Source organism: Mesoplodon bidens (assembly GCF_964165515.1).
Source record: "Mesoplodon bidens genome assembly, chromosome: 7".
Lineage (NCBI taxonomy): Eukaryota > Metazoa > Chordata > Mammalia > Artiodactyla > Ziphiidae > Mesoplodon > Mesoplodon bidens.
Window position 1 is genome coordinate 8705344 of NC_138164.1, and position 19859 is coordinate 8725202.

General features: G+C 46.5%; 2 protein-coding genes across 3 annotated transcripts in view; one reads left to right on the forward strand and one right to left on the reverse strand.

Annotated features, from left to right (window-relative positions):
- Window positions 1-635: 635 nt before the first annotated feature.
- LOC308620237 (acyl-protein thioesterase 2) lies at window positions 636-2175 on the reverse strand. Its single transcript, XM_081239614.1, has one exon. The coding sequence runs from the start codon at window positions 2150-2152 to the stop codon at window positions 1457-1459; it is 696 nt and encodes a 231-aa protein (XP_081095740.1). The 5' UTR covers window positions 2153-2175; the 3' UTR covers window positions 636-1456.
- A 3790-nt stretch (window positions 2176-5965) lies between these two features.
- TMEM218 (transmembrane protein 218) overlaps window positions 5966-19859 on the forward strand; it is a 28834-nt gene continuing 14940 nt past the window's right edge. Inside the window, exons 1-4 of one of the 2 annotated variants that reach the window (XM_081240833.1) lie at window positions 5966-6061; window positions 15540-15755; window positions 16811-16913; window positions 17363-17468. In XM_081240833.1, the coding sequence (XP_081096959.1) occupies window positions 15646-15755; window positions 16811-16913; window positions 17363-17428 (279 nt within the window). In that variant the 5' untranslated portion in view covers window positions 5966-6061; window positions 15540-15645 and the 3' untranslated portion in view covers window positions 17429-17468. The remainder of the gene's footprint in view (window positions 6062-15539; window positions 15756-16810; window positions 16914-17362; window positions 17469-19859) is intronic. The other variant, XM_081240832.1, reaches the window with a different exon arrangement.

The following is a 19859-nucleotide window of genomic DNA, read 5'->3' on the forward strand; positions in this document are numbered from 1 at the left end:
GGCTCGGCGGCCATGGCTCACGGGCCCAGCCGCTCCACGGCATGTGGGATCTTCCCGGACCGGGGCACGAACCCGTGTCCCCTGCATCGGCAGGCGGACTCTCAACCACTGCCCCACCAGGGAAGCCCCCAGGAAGGTTTTTGATTAACTATCCTTGCCTCCAGATTATATAACATCATTCCCATCATAAGTAAGATAAGCTCCATGTGAGAAAAGACACTTGAATGAAAAAAAAAACACTTAGACCAGTGGAACCACGGTTCTAGTACCAGTTTTGTCCACTGACTATGTGATTTAAAAAAAAAAATTTTATTTATTTATTTTTGGCTGCGTTGGGTCTTCGTTGCTGTGCGGAGCTTTCTCTAGTCGCGGCGAGCGGGGGCTACTCTTCATTGCGGTGTGAGGGTTTCTCATTGCGGTGGCTTCTCTTGTTAAAGAGCATGGGCTCTAGGCACACGGACTTCAGTAGTTGTGGCTTGTGGGCTCTAGAGCGCAGTCTCAGTAGCTGTGGCGCATGGGCTTAGTTGCTCCGTGGCATGTGGGCTCTTTCTGGACCAGGGCTCGAACCCGTGACTCCTGCGTTGGCAGGCGGATTCTTAACCACTGCGCCACCAGGGAAGACCCTGACTATGTGATTTTTTTTTTTTTGAAGCAATTTCTTTAATTTTATCGGAATCCAGACACAACAAGAAAAACACCCAAAACTACATGGAGACAGAAGACGAGACACAACTCCTCCCCACCTCCCCCCAGCCTTAGAGTGGGGACCAACGTGGGGTGAGGCAGCTGGGGGAGACCTTGAGCCTCAGTCCAGCCCTGCAGGCTCCAGGCCCGCGGGGGCAGAGGGTAATGGGGAGGCAGGGCCCAGCCCCCAAGTCAGAATGGCTGAGGGGAGGCCCCCTCGAAGGACTCCGCCCCGTCACCCACACTCCTGCGTAGGGGCAGGGAGCCCACAGCAGCAAGGGGGCCCGGGCCACGGACACATTCATGATTGAGAAGCAGCTGGAGTGGAGGCAGGAGAGACACGATTATCTGGGCAGAATCAGCTGGCGGGAGAGGGTGGGAGGTGGGGCCTGGGAGGGCCCCAGGGGCCAAACCCTGAGGTCAGAGGAGGGGCCCAAAGTGGGGCTAGTGAGTGAGGTCCTGAATGAGTGGGTCAGCGGCTGGGCCCCTTTCTCCCGCTGCCTACAGCCCCTCCAATACTGCTGCCAGGGTGGCCCCCCCTCCAGGGAAATGGGATAAGAAAGCAGCCCACCCCCTGCGGCAGACAGCCAGGTGGCTGAAGTCAGGAAGGGAGGCCCAGCCAGGCCTTGGCCTGCCTGCCCCAGAGGCCTGTGGGAAAAGAAAGGGTCCAGGAGGGTGAGAAAGGGGCTCGACCGGCTCAGATCCAAGATGGTGCCGCGCGTGCCAAGTCCCCCGTGAGCTGGGGGCCCGCGCTGGGGGCCAGCAGTTGTAGTTAGACAGGAGGCAGCAGCTTCTCAAGAAACTCCTTCACAGCTGCCATCTCCTGAGGACAGGAGCTGTGCATGACCCCGGGGTAAGTCTTGAACTGGACCCTGGCGGGTGTGACAACGGACCGGAGCTTCTCGGCTGTCAGGGCCCCAAACCGTACGGGAACCATGGGGTCCAGCTCCCCGTGACACTGAAGGATGGTCAGGTCCTTGGCACTGCCGTTGGCTGCCTGGGGGAAGGCCCGGTGCAGAGGCAGCCAACAGCTCAATGCCACAATGCCAGCCAGAGGGTGGGGGCAGGTGAGGGCTGTGTAGAGGGACAGGGCTCCACCCTGTGAAAAGCCTCCCAGGACGATCCGATTGGCAGGGATCCCATTCTTCATCTCATGCTCAATCAAGGCCTTGATGTTCTCTGCTGCCTTCTTAATGCCAGCCTCGTCCTCTGGGGCATCAGGACTCAGCCCCATCAGGTCAAACCAGGAGGGCATCACCATCTTCATGTTGAGTGTCACAGGGATCCGAGGCGCATGGGGACAGATGTACTTGATGTGAGGGAGCCGGATAGTAGAGAGGGCGTCAGCCCAGCTGTGCCCTGTGTCTCCAAGGCCATGTAAAAAGATAACCGCAGCCGTTTCCCGCTCAGCTCCAGACACAGTGGCAGCATCGGTGAGCAGGGGCACAGACATGGTGTTACCACACATACACTGCAGGGCTCCACGGCTGGGGCCTGTGCATATTCGGGGCAGTGGTCAAGAGCAAGGCCAGGAAGGGGAGAGAATCCTGACACAGGAGCAGAGCCTCAAACCCAGGGCCCACCTGGGCCATCAGCCCTCCACCGCGCCCCAGGTTCTATCCTGGGCACAAAGAAAAGCCAGGCAAGAAGTTCTGGGCCCGAGCAAGGGGGCAGGAAGTTTGCCTTCACTCCAGGGCTGAAAAGCAGGGGCAGCCACCCTAGTGGCCCTGCTTCTGGCCCCCCACACAGCCTGAGGTTGCTGGAGGTGGGCAGAGGCAGGGCTTTGGGGCCATGGGGCAGGGGAGCCAGGGCACCCCCCTGACTATGTGATTTTTAAGAAGAAGCAACTTATCTCTATCAAGGTAAGATTTTTTTTTTTTTTAAATTAACACTACCTGATTTCGAAAGTCTATTTCAGTTCCAACATTCCATGAAAACTGATTCATTAGAGACCTCTAAGATGGTAAGGATCAAAACACGTTCTAAGGACCCAGTAGTAAATATTTTAGGCTTATGAGCCATACAGCCTCTGTATTAACTACTCAGCTCTGCTGTTGTAAAATGAAAGCAGCCATATACAACATGTAAACATATGAATATGTCTGTGCTCCAGTAAAACTTCACTTAATGGACACTGAGATTTGAATTTCATATTTTTCGCATTTTTCTTCTTTTGATTTTTTCCAACCATTTAAAAATGTAAAAATCATTCTTAGCTTGCAGGTCATACAAAAAATAGACGGCAGGCCAGTTTAGGCCCACTGGCCATAGTTTGCTGACCCCTGACCTACGGCAATAGGTAAATATTATGATCTGAAACATCACAGTGGTGATTCTGGGTGACGCTGGAAGGCCAGTAACTCGGGTTCAACTACTGACAATAGTACTGTGCGGGGCGGGGCGGCGCGGTTCTTTAACCCAGTTTCCCAATCAGCAGAATAGAACAATGGTAGGTTTGGAATCTCAGCGAATAACTAACAATTACTTAAATTTGGGGTACATTTTCAGATCTGCAGAAATGCTAAAATAATCACAACATATGAGAAAATGTATACAAGAAATTCAGGGCTGTTTGGCAGAAAAAAATTTGATAACTATAAAAGGAACAAGAAAACTTTATGTCTTCTCTTGAAATCATTCCTTGCACTCAGTAATCCTAATGACGGCTTTTTGCCACGCCACCTCTATCAGGCAGCATAACAAATGAGTTTACACATTTGAGAAAGAGGAAATTAGACATTGGTTATTACTGCTGTTTTTGTTGTTGTTGTTGTTGTTGTTTTGTGGTACACGGGCCTCTCACTGTTGTGGCCTCTCCCGTTGCGGAGCACAGGCTCCAGACGCGCAGGCTCAGCGGCCATGGCTCACGGGCCCAGCCGCTCCGCGGCATGTGGGATCTTCCCGGACTGGGGCACGAACCCGTGTCCCCTGCATTGGCAGGCGTACTATCAACCACTGCGCCACCAAGGAAGCCCATTACTGCTGTTTTTGCTTGGACTTTTTTGTTTGTTTAGGAGAAAAGAAAATTGTAATGAAAGAAAATGATATTCATACATATATGGCACCTATGTACACCCTACAAGTACAATGTGAGAGATACATATACAGCAGAGATATGGAACGCTGTATAACACTTGGTATACAGAAGACAATTTTTAAAAACAGAAAGATTGGATAGTCAAGTAATCAATCTTCTGCAGAATGAACTTTGATTAAGTGATGGCAAAAGATGGAGTGCTATGGTAACAGCACTTCTCTCAATTTCAATGGGAGGGTAGAATATGAACATTTAATCAGAAAACTAATACCTTCTCCCAGTTAAGGGAGGACCGAGTTGGGTTTTGGGGGAGGGCTCCTTCTTATGAGAGGGAAAACCTAAAACGTTATCTCCATTCAGGAAGATGTAAGAAGTTTGCCGTGCTTCCTCAGTCATACCCTATTCTTAATTTATAATTTAACCAAAGTCAGTTTGATCACTAGGAGTATAAGAAGGTTAACTCCAAATCTCAAGCTTTTAAACACTTTCCCCAAAATATTAAAGGCCCAGAACTGGTCCTGAACAGTTGGTCTACACAATGTTATTGTCCATTATTTGCCTCTGCTCTGGCTGAGGCCAGTCTCCACGTTATTCCCCGGATATTCAGTGGCCAATCTTGTCTCACCCTCTTTGTTCAAACTATTTTCTCTCCGTGGATCCCCTTCCATTTCTGTTTCACCTTTCCCATTCCTACCCATATTCCCGGGCCCAGCATTAGTTCTAGCTGTACCATGAAGACCCACAGTAACTCCAGCCAAAGCAATATTTCCCCCAAATAATACAAGTGAAGAAGTGCTCTGAAGACGACAGTGCTCCTGCAGATATGTAGTAGTAGTATTATCTTTGGGGGAAATTAACTATAAATTAAGTTTAGTACATTGTCATACCTTTCTTTAGTGTTTCCTAATTGTTTCATGTGCTGTTGGTGTCAACAAACCACAGGCTATTAAGGCAAGAGTGACATCATATTTCTTTTGTATCCTCAAAGTCCCTACCAGTGCTTAGCTACAGTTAACATGCAATTCCAATGAAATGAATTAATCAAAATAATGGCTTTCTTAACCACAGAACTCCTCATTGGGCCATGTAAGGTTAAGTTGTTAAACACATAAGAAATCATTGTTTAGTACACATGACTGTAAATGAAACCTTGAAAGCAGAATAAATGTGAGACATACATTCAGTGGAATTCAACCATCTTCTTCCATTTCACTCATAAAGCTGTGATTCAGGAGCTGAATTCCCTAAATCAGAAATTCAGTGTTCCCGGATTGAATAGTTTGTTTCATGATGTTTCAGAATCTTGTGTAAAGTCAAAGGTTTGAATACTGCAGCTCTCCCATTTGGTCTTGTTTTGATTTTTGTCTGTTCACCTTTCCTGATTCAGCAATGGAGGATGCATCCTCTGTCCTATTTCCTTTGGCCTGATTTACAGATCCTTTGGTCTAACAGGCTCTAGCCTCAGAACAAAATCATGGCAAGTTTTAGTTTGCAGTTAGGCAAGAGCAGTTTGCTAAAAGCATGGAACATTTCCAGATGCCTGGAGGCGTAGCTACAGATTTACTTGATTTGACCCTGGCTCCTCTTCCCCAGTCTTTCCCGTGAGTAGAATGATCCTTGCTGCAGTGTACGTCGTAAGGCTAACGGAAGAATAATGGCAAATACAAAAAGCGAGGTAAGGACGAATGAAAATGTGATGTTATTACAAGGTGCTTCGGACTCAGTTCTCTCCAGGAGGCTTGTTAGGGACCCTTAATGACTGGGCCTGACCCCCTCTCTGAGGCCTAATTTGACTTGACCCCAAATCCCGCGGTCCGCCGGAGCCAGTAGGTCGGGAACTGTGATGACCATTAGACTCCGGAACAGGCACTAAGGTCTAGAATGGAGGAAGAGATGGCCTTGACTCTCCGCCTCACAGACCTGCTGTGCTGTCTCCATGGTAACAGCGAGGAAAGCCGGGAAAGCACCTCTTCCGCCCAACAACCCGCCCTCAGGCTAGACTGACCAATGATCCCGTGGGTTACCTAGGGACGCTGTGATTGACAACGGGGTGGGGCGAGCGTGGGGAGCCAGGACTGCCTCTATCCAATAGAACATGAGACCGGTCCCAAGACCAACAGGCACCGACCAATCGGAGGGCGTAACGGAGGGCGACGTGCCCACCCACCACGCTCCGCGTTGCCTGGAGCCGCGGCGGTTGTAAGCAAATGAGGGGGAATTTGGGCGTTGAAAGAGCGGCGCTGATTAGCGAATCCGGAATTGCCTGGATAAAAGCCCACTTGTGATTCGCCCTGAGTAGACCAAATCCCCTGTGGGCTGAAACAGGCCGGACTGAGAGGTGTGAGTAGGGGACCCGGGAGATGGGGAGCCTGGTGAGGGGTGGGGTGGGGTGGAGGTGAGATGAGTGGGGGTGGCCGCGGAGAGGAGAGAATGGCAGGGGATGGGGCTGAGGAGGCTAGAGGAAGGCGTGGGCGGATGGCGGTGCAGGGACCTCTCAGGCTACCCTCACCGCCGATCTGGACCCGAGGCCTGGCGGCCAATAATTGCTGAATTGGGGGCGGAAAAGGCAGGAATGCTTTATTTCTCATGCTCTTAAGAAAGTGAAATGTCAGTGCCTGATTCGAAATACCTTGTGACCGAAACCTTAATCTCTCTCCCAACTACTGGTGGGTAGCGGGCGAAAATTCTGAAGATGAGACCTGTGGGCACTGTTTTCCTGTCGCCAGTTTGAATCTGCGACAGGGCGGGGAAAATTAGACTAATACCTTCTCCCAGTTAAGGGAGGACTGAGTTGGGTTTTGGGGGAGGGCTCCTTCTTGTGAGAGAGAAAACCTAAAACGTTATCTCCATTCAGGAAGGTGTAAGAAGTTTGGAGTGCTTCCTCAGTCATGCCCCATTCTTAATTTATAATTTAACCAAAGTCAGTTTGATCACTAGGAGTATAAGAAGGTTAACTCCAAATCTCAAGCTTTTAAACACTTTCCCCAAAATATTAAAGGCCCAGAACTGGTCCTGAACAGTTGGTCTACACAATGTTATTGTCCATTATTTGCCTCTGCTCTGGCTGAGGCCAGTCTCCACGTTATTCCCCGGATATTCAGTGGCCAATCTTGTCTCACCCTCTTTGTTCAAACTATTTTCTCTCCGTGGATCCCCTTCCATTTCTGTTTCACCTTTCCCATTCCTACCCATATGCCCGGGCCCAGCATTAGTTCTAGCTGTACCATGAAAACCCACAGTAACTCCAGCCAAAACAGTATTTCCCCCAAATAATACAAGTGAAGAAGTGCTCTGAAGACGACAGTGCTCCTGCAGATATGTAGTAGTAGTATTATCTTTGGGGGAAATTAACTATAAATTATGTTTGGCACATTGTCATATCTTTCTTTAGTGTTTCCTAATTGTTTCATGTGCTGTGGATGTTAACAAACCACAGGCTATTAAGGCAGGAGTGACATCGCATTTCTTTTGTATCCTCAAAGTCCCTACCAGTGCTTAAATCAGATGGAGAAAGACAAATATCGTATGATTTCACTCATACGTGGAATAAACAAACAAAAATGAACAAACCAAACCAAACATAAAGAAGACATAGATCCAGAGAAAAGAGTAGTGATTATCAGAGGGGGAGGTGGGGAGGGTGCAAAATGGGTAAAGGGGATCAAATATAGGGTGACAGATGGAAACTAAATTTTTTGGTGGTGAGCACACAGTAGGGCATATAGAAGTGGAAATATAATGTTGTACACATGAAACATATAATGTTGTAAACCAGTGTTACCTCAATAAAAAATAAATCTTTAAGAAAGAAAAAAGAAAACAGTGGGTTACAGGAGTGAACTGCCCTTCTGGAGGATTCTTCTTCATTTTCCTTTATAGCTGTTCCAAACCTTCAAAGATATTTGGGCGGGGGGGTAACTTTCACACTTTTTTTCTACTTTAAACACTTCAATAAGGTTTGAATTTTAAAATATTAGGATAATGCCTCTACCTTTATAATGAAATAAAATGCAAGTCTGGGAAAAATCAATTGTCACGCTACCAAAATGCCACCGATGTGGCATCATCTGTTAACGCGCTGACAGAAAAGGGGGATCAGTATATCCCGATTACACCCTTCCACCCTTTTTCCTGCGTGCTTCTGTGATTTGAAAGTGCTTAGCGACTGTCGTCCGTTAACCACACCACTCGGGCCCCCAGCAGGCAGCCCTCCAGTGCCGGCTTCTGCACTGGGGTCAGTACCTCCTAATTCCTGCAGATTCTAAGCAGGGCTCATTCTCTTTCCTTCCTCCCTCCCCAGAGACAAACGCTCTTCTGAAATTGCTTTCCATCATTTATGCCCATGTTTATGTTTACTGTATATGTGTAGCTCATAGACTATATGGATATTACTATTTAGGTATTTTTAAAATTTTAAAGATACAAGTAGCATAGTACTGTGGGCTTCATTTTGCAACTTGCTTTTAGACTCAATATTGTTTTTGAGATACGTTCGTATCAATAAGCCTAGCTCAAGTTCATTCATTTTAAGTGTTCATTCTGAGTATATAATACCCATTCCCTTACTGATGGACATTTAGATTTTTTCAGATGTTTTGCTATTATGAACACCCTTCTACATGTCTCTTTATGCCAGAATTTATCTAGGACCATGGTTCTTTAAGGGGATGGTAATGCCCCTTTGGTCATTTTGGAATTCGTGAGGGCAACTCTGGTTATTATTGTGATTTTGGAGACACTACAGGGTTTACAAAGCAGGTCTGGGGACGCTAGAAGTCCTGCAATACACTGGACAGCCCCTCATAGTAAAGAATTGTCCTTCCTCCTGCACAACTTTTGAGGGTCTCACAGGATACTCATTTATAATATGAGCCTAGAACCTAACTCCATTTTTTGTATAAACATAATGTATTTTTTGGGCACAGTTTAATATAGTAAAATTTCCAGGAATGCAACTCTAATGTAAATCAAGGGGAAAGTATACTTATTTGTGGTTTGGAACTTTTTAACAAGAGTTGTTCGGGCTTCCCTGGTGGCGCAGTGGTTGAGTCCACCTGCCGATGCAGGGGACGTGGGTTCGTGCCCCAGTCCGGGGAAGATCCCACATGCCGCGGAGCGGCTGGGCCCGTGAGCCATGGCCGCTGAGCCTGCGCGTCCGGAGCCTGTGCTCTGCAACGGGAGAGGCCACAACAGTGAGAGGCCGCGTACCGCAAATTAAAAAAAGAGAGTTGTTCATCACTCTAGAAAACCCGGTACCTGAAGGCAGCCCAGTTCGTGGTATTTGAGTTGCCATATAACACACCTGCATCAGCCAGCATTTGTAGCTTTTGCATTCATGGTGATTCTAAGTTTAGGTGCGAGCATCTGAGTGCGTTACTTCCTTATGTATTCTAGTGTAGTCAGCCTGAACATTTGTATATTTAAACATATGCTGTTTTATTATGAATTACTTTCCATTTAAAATTGGCTTCTGTGTATGATATAAAGTAGAGATCTGGTTTTATTCTTTTCTGATTGGATAGTCACTTGTCCCAACACTATCTATGAAATCCTCTACCCACTGACTATAAAGCCAACTCTGTCTTGTGCAAAGTTCTCATAAATGCACGGATCTGCTTCTGGGTTCTCCGTTTTATTCCACTGGCTCACGTGTCTTTATGCCACTATCACACTGTTTTAATTACCTTGGTCTTATAATGTGGCTTGCAGCAGTTGGTAACACGAAAGGCAAGTTTCCATCCTGTTCTCAAAATTGTTTTTGCTATTCTTGGGCTTTTGCTTTTCCATATGAATTTAGCATCAGTTTTCAAGTTGCACAAAAAATTACTTTGAGATTTTGGTTAGAATTGCATTGAACTGATAGATTAAGGAAAATTGAGATATTTCAGTATTAAACCATCCCATCCATTCAGGAACATGGGTTATTTCTCTATTCAGCTCTTTTAAAAATATGTATCTTCAAATAAAGTTTTATAATTTTTGCTATAAAAATCTTCACATCTTTTGTTGGATTTATTCCTACTTATACATATATACTTATTCATACACACATTTTTTATTGCAAAAGTTTCAAATATATTCAGAAGTACAGAATATAGTATAGCAAACATTCATGTATTCACCACCCAACTTCAACAGTTAACTCATGACCAGCCTTGTTTCATATTAGCCCCCATCTTCTCCTCTCCCCTGAATAATTATTAAGTTCCCAGACATCATTTCTCTTATCTCTGGTGTGCGTGTGTGTGTGTACCTGTATATCAGAAATAATCTTTTAGCAATATAACCACAACACCATCACATTATTTATTTATTTATTTATTTATTTATTTTTGGCTGCGTTGGGTCTTCGTTGCTGCGCGTGGGCTTTCTCCAGTTGCAGCGAGCGGAGGCTACTTTTCGTTGTGGTCCATGGACTTCTCATTACGGTGGCCTCTCTTGTTGTGGAGCATGAGCTCTAGGCATACTGGCTTCAGTAGTTGCAGCAGGAGGGCCTCAGCCGTTGCAATACGCGGGCTCAGTAGTTGTGGCTCACAGGCTCTAGAGTGCAAGCTCAGTAGTTATGGTGCATGGGCTTAGTTGCTCCATGGCATGTGGGATTTTCCCGGACCAGGGCTTGAACCCGTGTCCCCTGCATTGGCAGGCGGATTCCCAACCACTGCGCCACCAGGGAAGTCCCCACATTTTTAAAAAAACAATATTTTTCATTTAAAAAATAAACAGCAATTCCTTAATATCATCAAGTATCCAGATACTGTTCAGATTTCCCCAGTCATCTCATAAAAGGTTTTGTATAGTTGGTTTGTTTGAATCAGGACCCAAACAAGGCCCATATAGTGCATTTGTCTGGTATGTCTCTTCAGACTTTCTGTGAAGTAAACTTTTTTGGAAAAAGAAAAAAAAAAGGTATAACACACATACCGAAAAATATGCAGATCAGAAGTGTACAGATAGGTACAATTTAACAGAATTAACAAAGCCATGTAACCAACACCCAGATGAAGAAACAAAATTTCATAAGCACCCCAGAACCCCCTTCAGATCCCCTCCAGTCACTACTTTCTACAAGGTAACCACACTCCTGACTTCTAACCCCAAAATTAGTTTGACCTGTTTTTAAACATTATATATGTGGAATTACACAATATGAACTCTTTTTGCCTTTAGCTTTTTACACTCAATATTTGCGAAACTCACCCACATTGCTGGGTACAGTTGTAGTTTGTTCATTTTTGCTGCTTTCTACTATTCCATTGTATGAATGAAGAGATTGTATGTATAATACCACACTTTATCTATTCGACTGATGGATATTTAGGTTGTTTCAGTTTTTTTTTTTTTTTTTTTTTTTTGCGGTACGCGGGCCTCTCACTGCTGTGGCCTCTCCCATTGCGGAGCACAGGCTCTGGACGCGCTGGCTCAGCGGCCGTGGCTTACGGGCCCAGACGCTCTGCGGCATGCGGGATCTTCCCGGACTGGGGCACGAACCCGCGTCCCCTGCATCGGCAGGCAGACTCCCAACCACTGCGCCACCAGGGAAGCCCATGTTGTTTCAGTTTTTAACTATTTCAAATAGGGCTGGGGTGAACTTCTGTACATGTCTTTTAGTGAACTTATGTGTATGTGTCTGTTGGGGACACACCCAGGAAGAGAAGAGCTGGGTCTAGGGTTCACGTATATTCAGCTTTATGAGATATTACCAAAGAGTCTCCAAAGCAGTAGTAACAACTACTGGTAGTCTACTGGTAGACTCTCACCAGCAGGGTATGAGGGCTCCAGTTACTCCACATCTTTGTCAATACTTGGTGTTATCTGTCATTTTCATTTTAGCCGTTCTGGTAGGTGTCTAGAGGTACTGCATTTTGGTTTTCATTTGCAATTTCCTGATGACTAATGAAGTTGGGCACCTTTTCACGTATTTGTTGGCCATTTGTATATCCTCTTTGTCAAGTGTTTATTCTTAGCTGCTTGATCTATCAGTTTCTGAGAGAGGTATATTAAAATCTTGCACGAAATTTGTGGGCTTTTCCATTTATTGCGGTGATTCAGTTTTGGCTTTGTATGTTTTGTGGCTTTGTTTTAGGTTCATGTGTTTTGAGTTGTATTTTTTTGTTAAATTATTCCTTTTGTGACTGTCGTTATTAATATTTTTCAAAGCTTTACATTCTGTTTTGCTTGATACTGATATTGCTTTACCAGACTGTATTTTGTTTTGTTTTGTTTGTTTTTTTCTTTTTTATGGTAATTGTGGTAAAAAACATATATATAAAATTTACTACCTTAACCATTTTTGAGTGTTCAGCAGTGTTAAGTATATTCACATCGTTGTGTAACAGATCTCTATAACTTTTTCATCTTGCACAATTGAAACTCTGTATCCATTGAACAATTCCCCTTTTCCCCTCTTTTTGTTTTGGTAGTATTTGCTTTGTACGTCTTTTTCACTCTCTTTATTTTCAGCCTCTCTCTCATTATGCTTTCTGCTCAGCTTTTATAAAGAGCTGTTCGGAAAAAAAAATCTAATATAAGAATCTCTTTTAATAGTCAAGTGTAATCTGCTTACATTTACTATGATTACTGTTATATTTGGGCTTATTTTTACAGTCTTATTCTGTATTTTCCTTTGTTTCTTTCCACTCCTGCCTTCTGCTTTCTTCCTTTATTTTTCTCAGTCTACTAGTATGGAAGTTATTCATCCTGTTTATGTTATCTGGCGTTTACCTGTGTGTTTTTTTAACATGCATATTTAGCTTAACAAAGCCTATAGGTAAAATCATTAACTCTCACCTCTTCAGAGCAAAATAATAACTATGGAATGATTTAACTTTGAGCTGTCCTTTCTCACCTTCCACTTGTCGACAAATATTTTAGTTCTTCCTTGTTTTTAACTCATCAAGAAATTAGTCCTTATCATTAAAGAAGTCTTTACTGTCAGTATTTACTAATATTTTTCTCACCATTCCTCCTTACATCTCACACCTTCTTTCTTAGTTCATTTTCCTTCTTGGTGAAGTATATCTATGAGGGGTGAACTCCATTCCAGTCTTTGTATGTCTGAAAACCTCTATTTTACACTCACTCCAGTGGGAACCTTGCATGCTGACCTCCCTCCAGAGAGGTTTCTGTTTGTCTCTGCTGGGATCTTATGGGCTTCTCATTGTTAGTGTAGTTTTCATGTTACTCTTACTACTTGGGATTCCCACACCTCAGTGGTAGTGTGACCCGAACCCCTCTCCCTCATGTGGTGAAAGATTGGGATGCAGATTTCTCTTGGGTTGTTCTGTTTTCACTCATGGGCTCAGGTACTTGACCCGCTTTCTTCCAGCCACGTCAGCATCAAATTTTTTAGTCCCTGTTTCAAAGACAGCTGAGCCCTTACAGAGCCCATTTTTATACCTTGTTCTCAGTTCTAGTTCTCTGTGTCTTGGGTCTGAGGCCTCACTCCTAAGGTTTGCACCTGGTTCCAGGACCCCTGCAGGTCTTTGAGCTCAGCTCCTGCTTACTGTCCAGGCTTTGAGTTACATTTTTGTTTATAGCACTTAAGGATTTCCCTTTATTGCTTTCAAGCTGCGCTGTGTATTAAATTCTTTTCATTCTATTTTATTAAGCCTTTCTATGTGTTTGCTGTTGTGTGGGGTAATTCCCGTGTCAGCTCTGTCCAGCGTATTGACCAGAAGCCACAGTCATCTTTCTCTAAAATTAGATACGATCCTATCACTCCTTCACTGGACTTTTGTGGGCTTGTTAGCACTGCTTCATGTATCCATCCAACAAATATCTATTACTTACAACCTCTGTAGAAAAGAACCGGCGAGACTGTAGTGAGCAAGATACAAAGTCTCTGCCCTACTGGAGTTTACTATTCTAGCTGGAGAGACAGAAAGTAAACCTGTGAACAATAAATCAAAATGTGAACTACAGTTTGTGAAGTGCGCTCTGAAGGAACTAGAGTAAATATGGGTTTCTTTAGCTGGGATGGTCAGGGAAGACCTCTCTGCGGACGCCGTGTTTAAAGCTGGGTCAGAAGGATGAGGAGAAGCCAGCCCTGCAAATGGTAGACGGCTTCTTTGGGGTCAGGGGTTCATTCCAGGCAGTGGAAACAGCAGGCACAAGGACCCAGAGGTGGGAAAACCCTTGGCATATTGAGTGAGGACACCCGACACCCCTGTGTCTAATGAGGGGAGAATGGGCAAGGGGGCCATGCCCATCTGCTGCCAGGCCTCTCTGCCCACCTCTCCCTTACTCTGTCCTCTGGCCATGGTTCTCTCCCAAATGGGCCCAGGCAAAGTCACCTCCTCTGTAAAGCCCTTCTCACATCTCTATTCCCATTGCACTTTGTTTTTCCTACTGATCAGATGGAAAGTTGTCTGCATAACAGTGTTCTCCAATAGGTCTTAAGCTTCTGTCAAAAGAAATGTCTTATTTATCTTGTGATCCCCAGCTTGTAGCAATGCTCTACAAGGTAGGTGCAAAATAAATGTTGACTGGGACTTCCCTGGCAGTCCAGTGGTTAACAGCCCGTGCTTCCAATACAGGGGGCGTGGGTTCGATCCCTGGTTGGGGAACTAAGATCCCACATGCCTCTCCGTGTGGCCAAAAAAATTAAATAAATAAATAAATAAATAAATGTTGAGTGAATATACGTGGGGTTTTGTTGGTTAGCAGTTCATGCTTAGGACTTACTTTCCAATATCTTTATAACAGAAATTCTCATAGGTAATCATTTTTGTGGTATTTAAGCCATTAGGGTAAAGAAACTCATCAGCCTGAGGAGGAAATTGTTTGCTTAAGGCTTGCCTCTGATACTGAAAGGGAAAATCAGGGGAGGTACTATATGGTGTTACCCTGGAGTGGGTTGAATGGTGGCCCCAAGAAAGATATGGCCACATCTTAACCCCTGGAACCTGTGAATGTGACAGGTTTATTTGGAAAATGGGTCTTTGCAGATGCAATTAAGTTAAGGATCTTGAGATGAGATCATGATGGATCATTTGAGTGGAACTCAATCCAATGACAAGTGTCCCCATAAGAGATGGGACAAGAAGAAGACAGAGACACAGGGGAGGCCATGGGAAGACGGAGGCAGAGATTGCAGTGATGCAGCCACAAGCCAAGGAACACCTGGGGCCGCCAGGAGCTGGAAGAGGCAGGAAGAATTCTCTCTTAGAGCCTTTGGGAAAAAGTGTGACCTGGCTGACACATTAATTTCAGAATTGTGGCCTCCAGAACCGTGAGAGTGTAACTGTCTGTTGTTGTAAGCCACCGGGTTTGTGAATACTGTCCCATTACATTGTACCTCAGTTACGTCTTCTGTAACGTGGATATAATACCTACCTCAGAAGCTTATTGCCATGATTGAATGAGCTATATTTGTAAGGTACTTAGCACAAGTGAACGTTGAGAAACAGTGACGGCTCTTCTTCTCCAGGGATTAGGAGTTTCTGTCTTGTGATTGCCTGCTGAGTCACAGCTCGCACCACAGGCTTAACCCGAGAGCTACGACTTCTCGTGGGCCCTGGAGCTCTCGGGTCCTGGTACCTTTTACAGCCCTCGGTTAGGGTTTTGTATCAAGGGAGAATCCAGCTTGTGGGTTGTGGGAAGACAAACTCAGATTCCGAATTTGAAGTGACCCACATGGAGCAGAAAGCAGCTTCTCAGTCCTCACCAAAAAGAGAGGTTTGGGTTCTAAATTTTTATTTCCTATTAAGGGACTTGACATTCCCAAAGACCTGTACTGACGAATCCTCCTACCGCAGCAATCATCAAAAATTCCCCAGAATGAATTGGGACTTTCTGTGTTTGTCTGACCGCCCACCAGGAAACCCAGGAGCGCACGGAAGCCTGGCGGTACCCACAGCACCAGGGACAGACAGCTCATCGGGCCGGGGGGTCCAGGCCTGCAGCTCTCAGCTGCCTCCCCCTGCATGGCTGGCACCGTGCTGGGCGTGGGGGCTGGCGTGTTCATCCTCGCCCTGCTCTGGGTGTCAGTGCTGCTGCTGTGCCTGCTGCTATCCAGAGCCTCAGGTATAGCTAGGTAAGGCCTGCTCTCCAGCCAGGAGTCCCAGGTAAAAGCAATTAGAAGTGCAATCGGGGGCTTCCCTGGTGGCGCAGTGGTTGAGAGTCCGCCTGCCAATGCAGGGGACACGGGTTCGTGCCCCGGTCCGGGAGGATCCCACATGCCGCACAGCGGCTGGGCCTGTGAGCCATGGCCGCTGAGCCTGCGCGTCCGGAGCCTGTGCTCTACTACGGGAGAGGCCACAACAGTGAGAGGCCCGCGTACCGCAAAAAAAAAGAAAAGAAAAGAAGTGCAATCGCTGACGCTCATGAAACGTTTAGAATTCGGAAGCTCATTGTTGTAATTACTGGCAGTTTGAATGCGTTGCATTTTCACCTCATCATAAACACTAACTGCGTTATGCTCGGGAGCAGGGGTGGGAGGAGAAGGGGAGGGGTATCTGTCCGCTCTCAGTGTTGCGGAGATGGGGACACAGGGGATGAAAAGAGAATCTATTGAGTTTCTTGGGGTTGTATGTGTGTGTGTTTCTTAATTGTTGAGATTCACAGCAGCCACTGGGTCCAGCCCCTAAGACTCCAGACCTGGGCCCTGGGACGCTGAAGAGTCGTAGGTGACTTGGGCCGGCATTGATTTCAGAAAGAATCAGGCCATAAACTGACTCTAACGTCACCATGGAGTCACACTCCCTGGCCAGACAGTGTAGGTACAAATCAAAAAGTTACATCATTTACTAAAGTTTTCTGGTTTAAAACACAGCACTGGCGGGAGGGGCCGCTTCGCTTTTTCCTGATCATGACCGCGCAGAGGCAAAGATAAAAGCTACCAAGTCCCACTCTTAGGAATTTGGAGTTCCCAGGAAGAAACAGGAACGCATCCCGCTGGTACCTGTCTGGGAAGAAGGGTTTGGGGATGAAGGGGAAAACATTTCTAAATTCCCTGGGCGGTGTGGGCAGCACACTGGGCCCTGTTAATGGACTGAAACTGGATATCCGCCCAGGGAAGAGCCAGTCCCGGCCTAGCTGATTAGAGAGGAGACGGAACAGTGCTTTTAACCCTCTGTCTTTCACTCCCAGGTTCTCCGTCATTTTCGTGTTCCTCGGCGCTCTGATCATCACGGCAGTGCTGTTGCTCTTCCCCCGAGCCAGTGAATTCCCAGCCCCGGAGCCTGAGATGAAGGTAAGACCATGGGTTTTGTTTTGCATCCTGAGTTGTGTCTCTTCTTTCTCTTGCTCTGGGCCTCCATCCTGCCCCACATGGTCCTTGATGCCAGGAGGGCCGAAGTGGGTTAGAAAAATTGGAAAGTTGAAACCAGGGTGGGGGGAGCTCAGAGGGAGTTTTAACCCCCTCCCCCCTCCCCCAGGAAGAGACAGTTCTTCCGATGCCCCCTTGCGACACCCCCGGGCAGCTATTTGCCTAATCTGTTCTCGTCTCCAGTTTGCATCAAGTGGAACGAGCCGTGAGCCCAGAAGCCACCTCGTGGTGTGAGGGCCGGAGCCGAGCAGACCTGCGGGAAGAGCCTGTCCTGAGTTAAGAGGCTCCCACTCCCGCTGGCCTTGGCTCAGAAACTCACATCCCGGGCAGCACTTAGGCAGGGCTCTCAGGTGCTGAACGGCATGCTTTTTCAGCTCCGTGTGTTTGCGTTTTTCCACTTGTGGCACGGAGGGAGCACTTTCCATAGAGAAGAGCAGTGAGGAAGGAGGGGCACTTCTCTGGAAAGCGGAAGTTGTAGAGGTTGGTACGTTTAATACTAACAGCCTTTGGGGAGGCCCCTTTGGTCCTCGTTTTCTAGAACCACATCTCCCAGCACCTACCTGTCTACGTGGATTTTTATCATCTCTCCTAGACCCCACCCATTCTGGTTCATTCCTGACTGGGGCTCTGGCTTTACCATACAGAGCTGGTCTCAGGCCCCTACGATCTGGATCACAGGGTTGACTTCCTGTGTCCCGTTACTTTTTCAAGCAGCTTCTTTCCTCTGTTTTAGTTTTTAAGCTGTCACGGTGAGAACAGCTAACGTTTTTTTAAGGCATCACTGTGTGCCAGGTCCTGTGCTAAGCCTTTTATTTACAAGCTCTCATTTAAACCTCAGGACAACCCTAAGTGGTATGACACAGGTGCTGTTAGTGTCCCCAGTTCATAGGTAAGGATGCCGAGGCTGGAAGGGGTTAGGGTCACTTGCCCAAGGTCATACATGTATAGGAAAAGGCAGAGCAAGGATTCAAGCTGAGGTCTGTCTTCAAAACCTTCACTGTTGGGGACTCCACAGAATATTGGGGGCCTTCGCAGCAAGTGCAGAGGCGACTATTTTGACAATAGACACTAGACTACACAAAATGGTATAACTCCTGAACTAAAATCGGCACACATTTCCAGTTCTATCTAGGACTGACCATGGCAAAGGGGAGGAAATTCGTTCTGAAAATTTCAAGGGAAGTAATACTTACCACACAAAACTGAGGAATTATTTTCATACATGCCAGGTTCTTTTTGGTCAACATTTGGAAACCACTCTGACTGAGTCAGGACTGTGCGTGTGAGCTGGGGCGCAGACTCCCACCCTGGTCTTCCTGTCTAAAATGGGGAGAGCGATGAAGGCTGCGTATTTCTGGATTGCTGCGGATGTGAACATTGGAAGAAGGGCACAGAGCAAACACTGTTTTGAAATCAATCCCTCTTTCCTCTGTCATATGAGTTTCAGACCCAGGAGAGCAGAATGGGCTTTGAGCAAAATATGTTCGTCAGCATGGCCAGCAGGATCTCATTTTCGGGTTTTGAGCACCAGCCCCTTCAGCAGCTTGGCTCAATACTGTATCAATAATACATGGCCTGGGCCTTCCTCACCCAAGGCCTGCTAATTGGCTAATTAAAAAGTGAACCCTGTCGAACCAGCAAACATGCAGCTCGCGAGAGACTTGTTCAGTCCTGGAGCCAAGGTCAAAGTTATGTTAAAGCTGTTTCGTCAAGCTGACCTTTGTTGTAAGTTGGCTGTCAGGGTAATCTCTGGAGCAGCCCTTTCCTTCTTGGTGTCTTTGGAACTCAGTGATCACAGCAGAGCTCGGACTTGACAGGTGCTTTGTGTATCGCCACTGTATTGGCTACCTACTGCTGCTGTAACAAATTACCACGAAATTAGTGGCTTGCAACACAAATTTACTCTCTTATATAGTTCCGTAGGTTAGAAGCCCCAAATCAGCCTCACTGGGCTAAAATCAAGGGGTTGGCAGGGCTGTCTTCCTTTCTGGAGGTTCTGCGGAAGAATGTTTCCTTGCCCTTTCCTGCTTCTGGAGGCCCCCCTCGGCTTGCAGTCCCCTTGCTCCATCTTCAGAGCCAGCAAGTAACGTCTCTCTGACTCTGCCCCCGTCCTCACATCTTTCCCTCTGACCCTCTCTCCTGCACCCCTCTACCACTTCTAAGGACCCTTGTGATTACACTGGGCCACCTGTAGTGGACAGTTCAGGCCAATCTCCCTATTTTAAGGTCAGCTGAGTAGCAACCTTAATTCCATCTACAACCTTAATTCTCCTTTGTCACGTAATTTAACATATTCAGACTTTCTGGAGATGAGGATGTGGACCTTTTAGGGCCACTATTCTGTCGACCACAGTTGCCCTTCAGGTATTTTGGGTTCTCTTCAGGTACTGGGTTCTGAAAGCTTCCGGAAGTTGTGAAGTCCCCAGTCACTTGGTTTGTGCTGCTGCTCCCTTAAGTCTGTAGATAAAACTGCTTTTTCCTGCCCGGACTTAAGCAGCACCATTTGGATCTGCGGAAAACAGAGCTGGGGCTGTGAACAGTAGACAACAGGTAGGGCCAATACCAGTCATAGGTTTCTGTCAGCAAAGACCAGCAGCTTCGGGGCCTCAAGTACGACTGGTTGCCAAGCAGCCAACTGTACGAATTGGGGCAAGTTATCTCTCCTCTTCGTGTTTCAGTATCTCAGGAAAATGGCTATTTCCCCCAACCCTTGGGATGCTGGGTTACGAATGTTCGGGTTCAGAACTCTTCTGATGAAAGTTTTAGAGTCACCTTTTCATTTTGAAAATGACGTCTCCTGAGTTGGCAGTGGGTTGATGCTGTGAGGGCTTGGCTCCTGGGTGTGTGGGGTTTATTATACTCTCGTATCTT

Bases quoted from the DNA above. Each gene is read 5' to 3' on its own strand.
- LOC308620237 (XM_081239614.1), bottom strand. From the start codon at position 2,152: ATGTGTGGTAACACCATGTCTGTGCCCCTGCTCACCGATGCTGCCACT.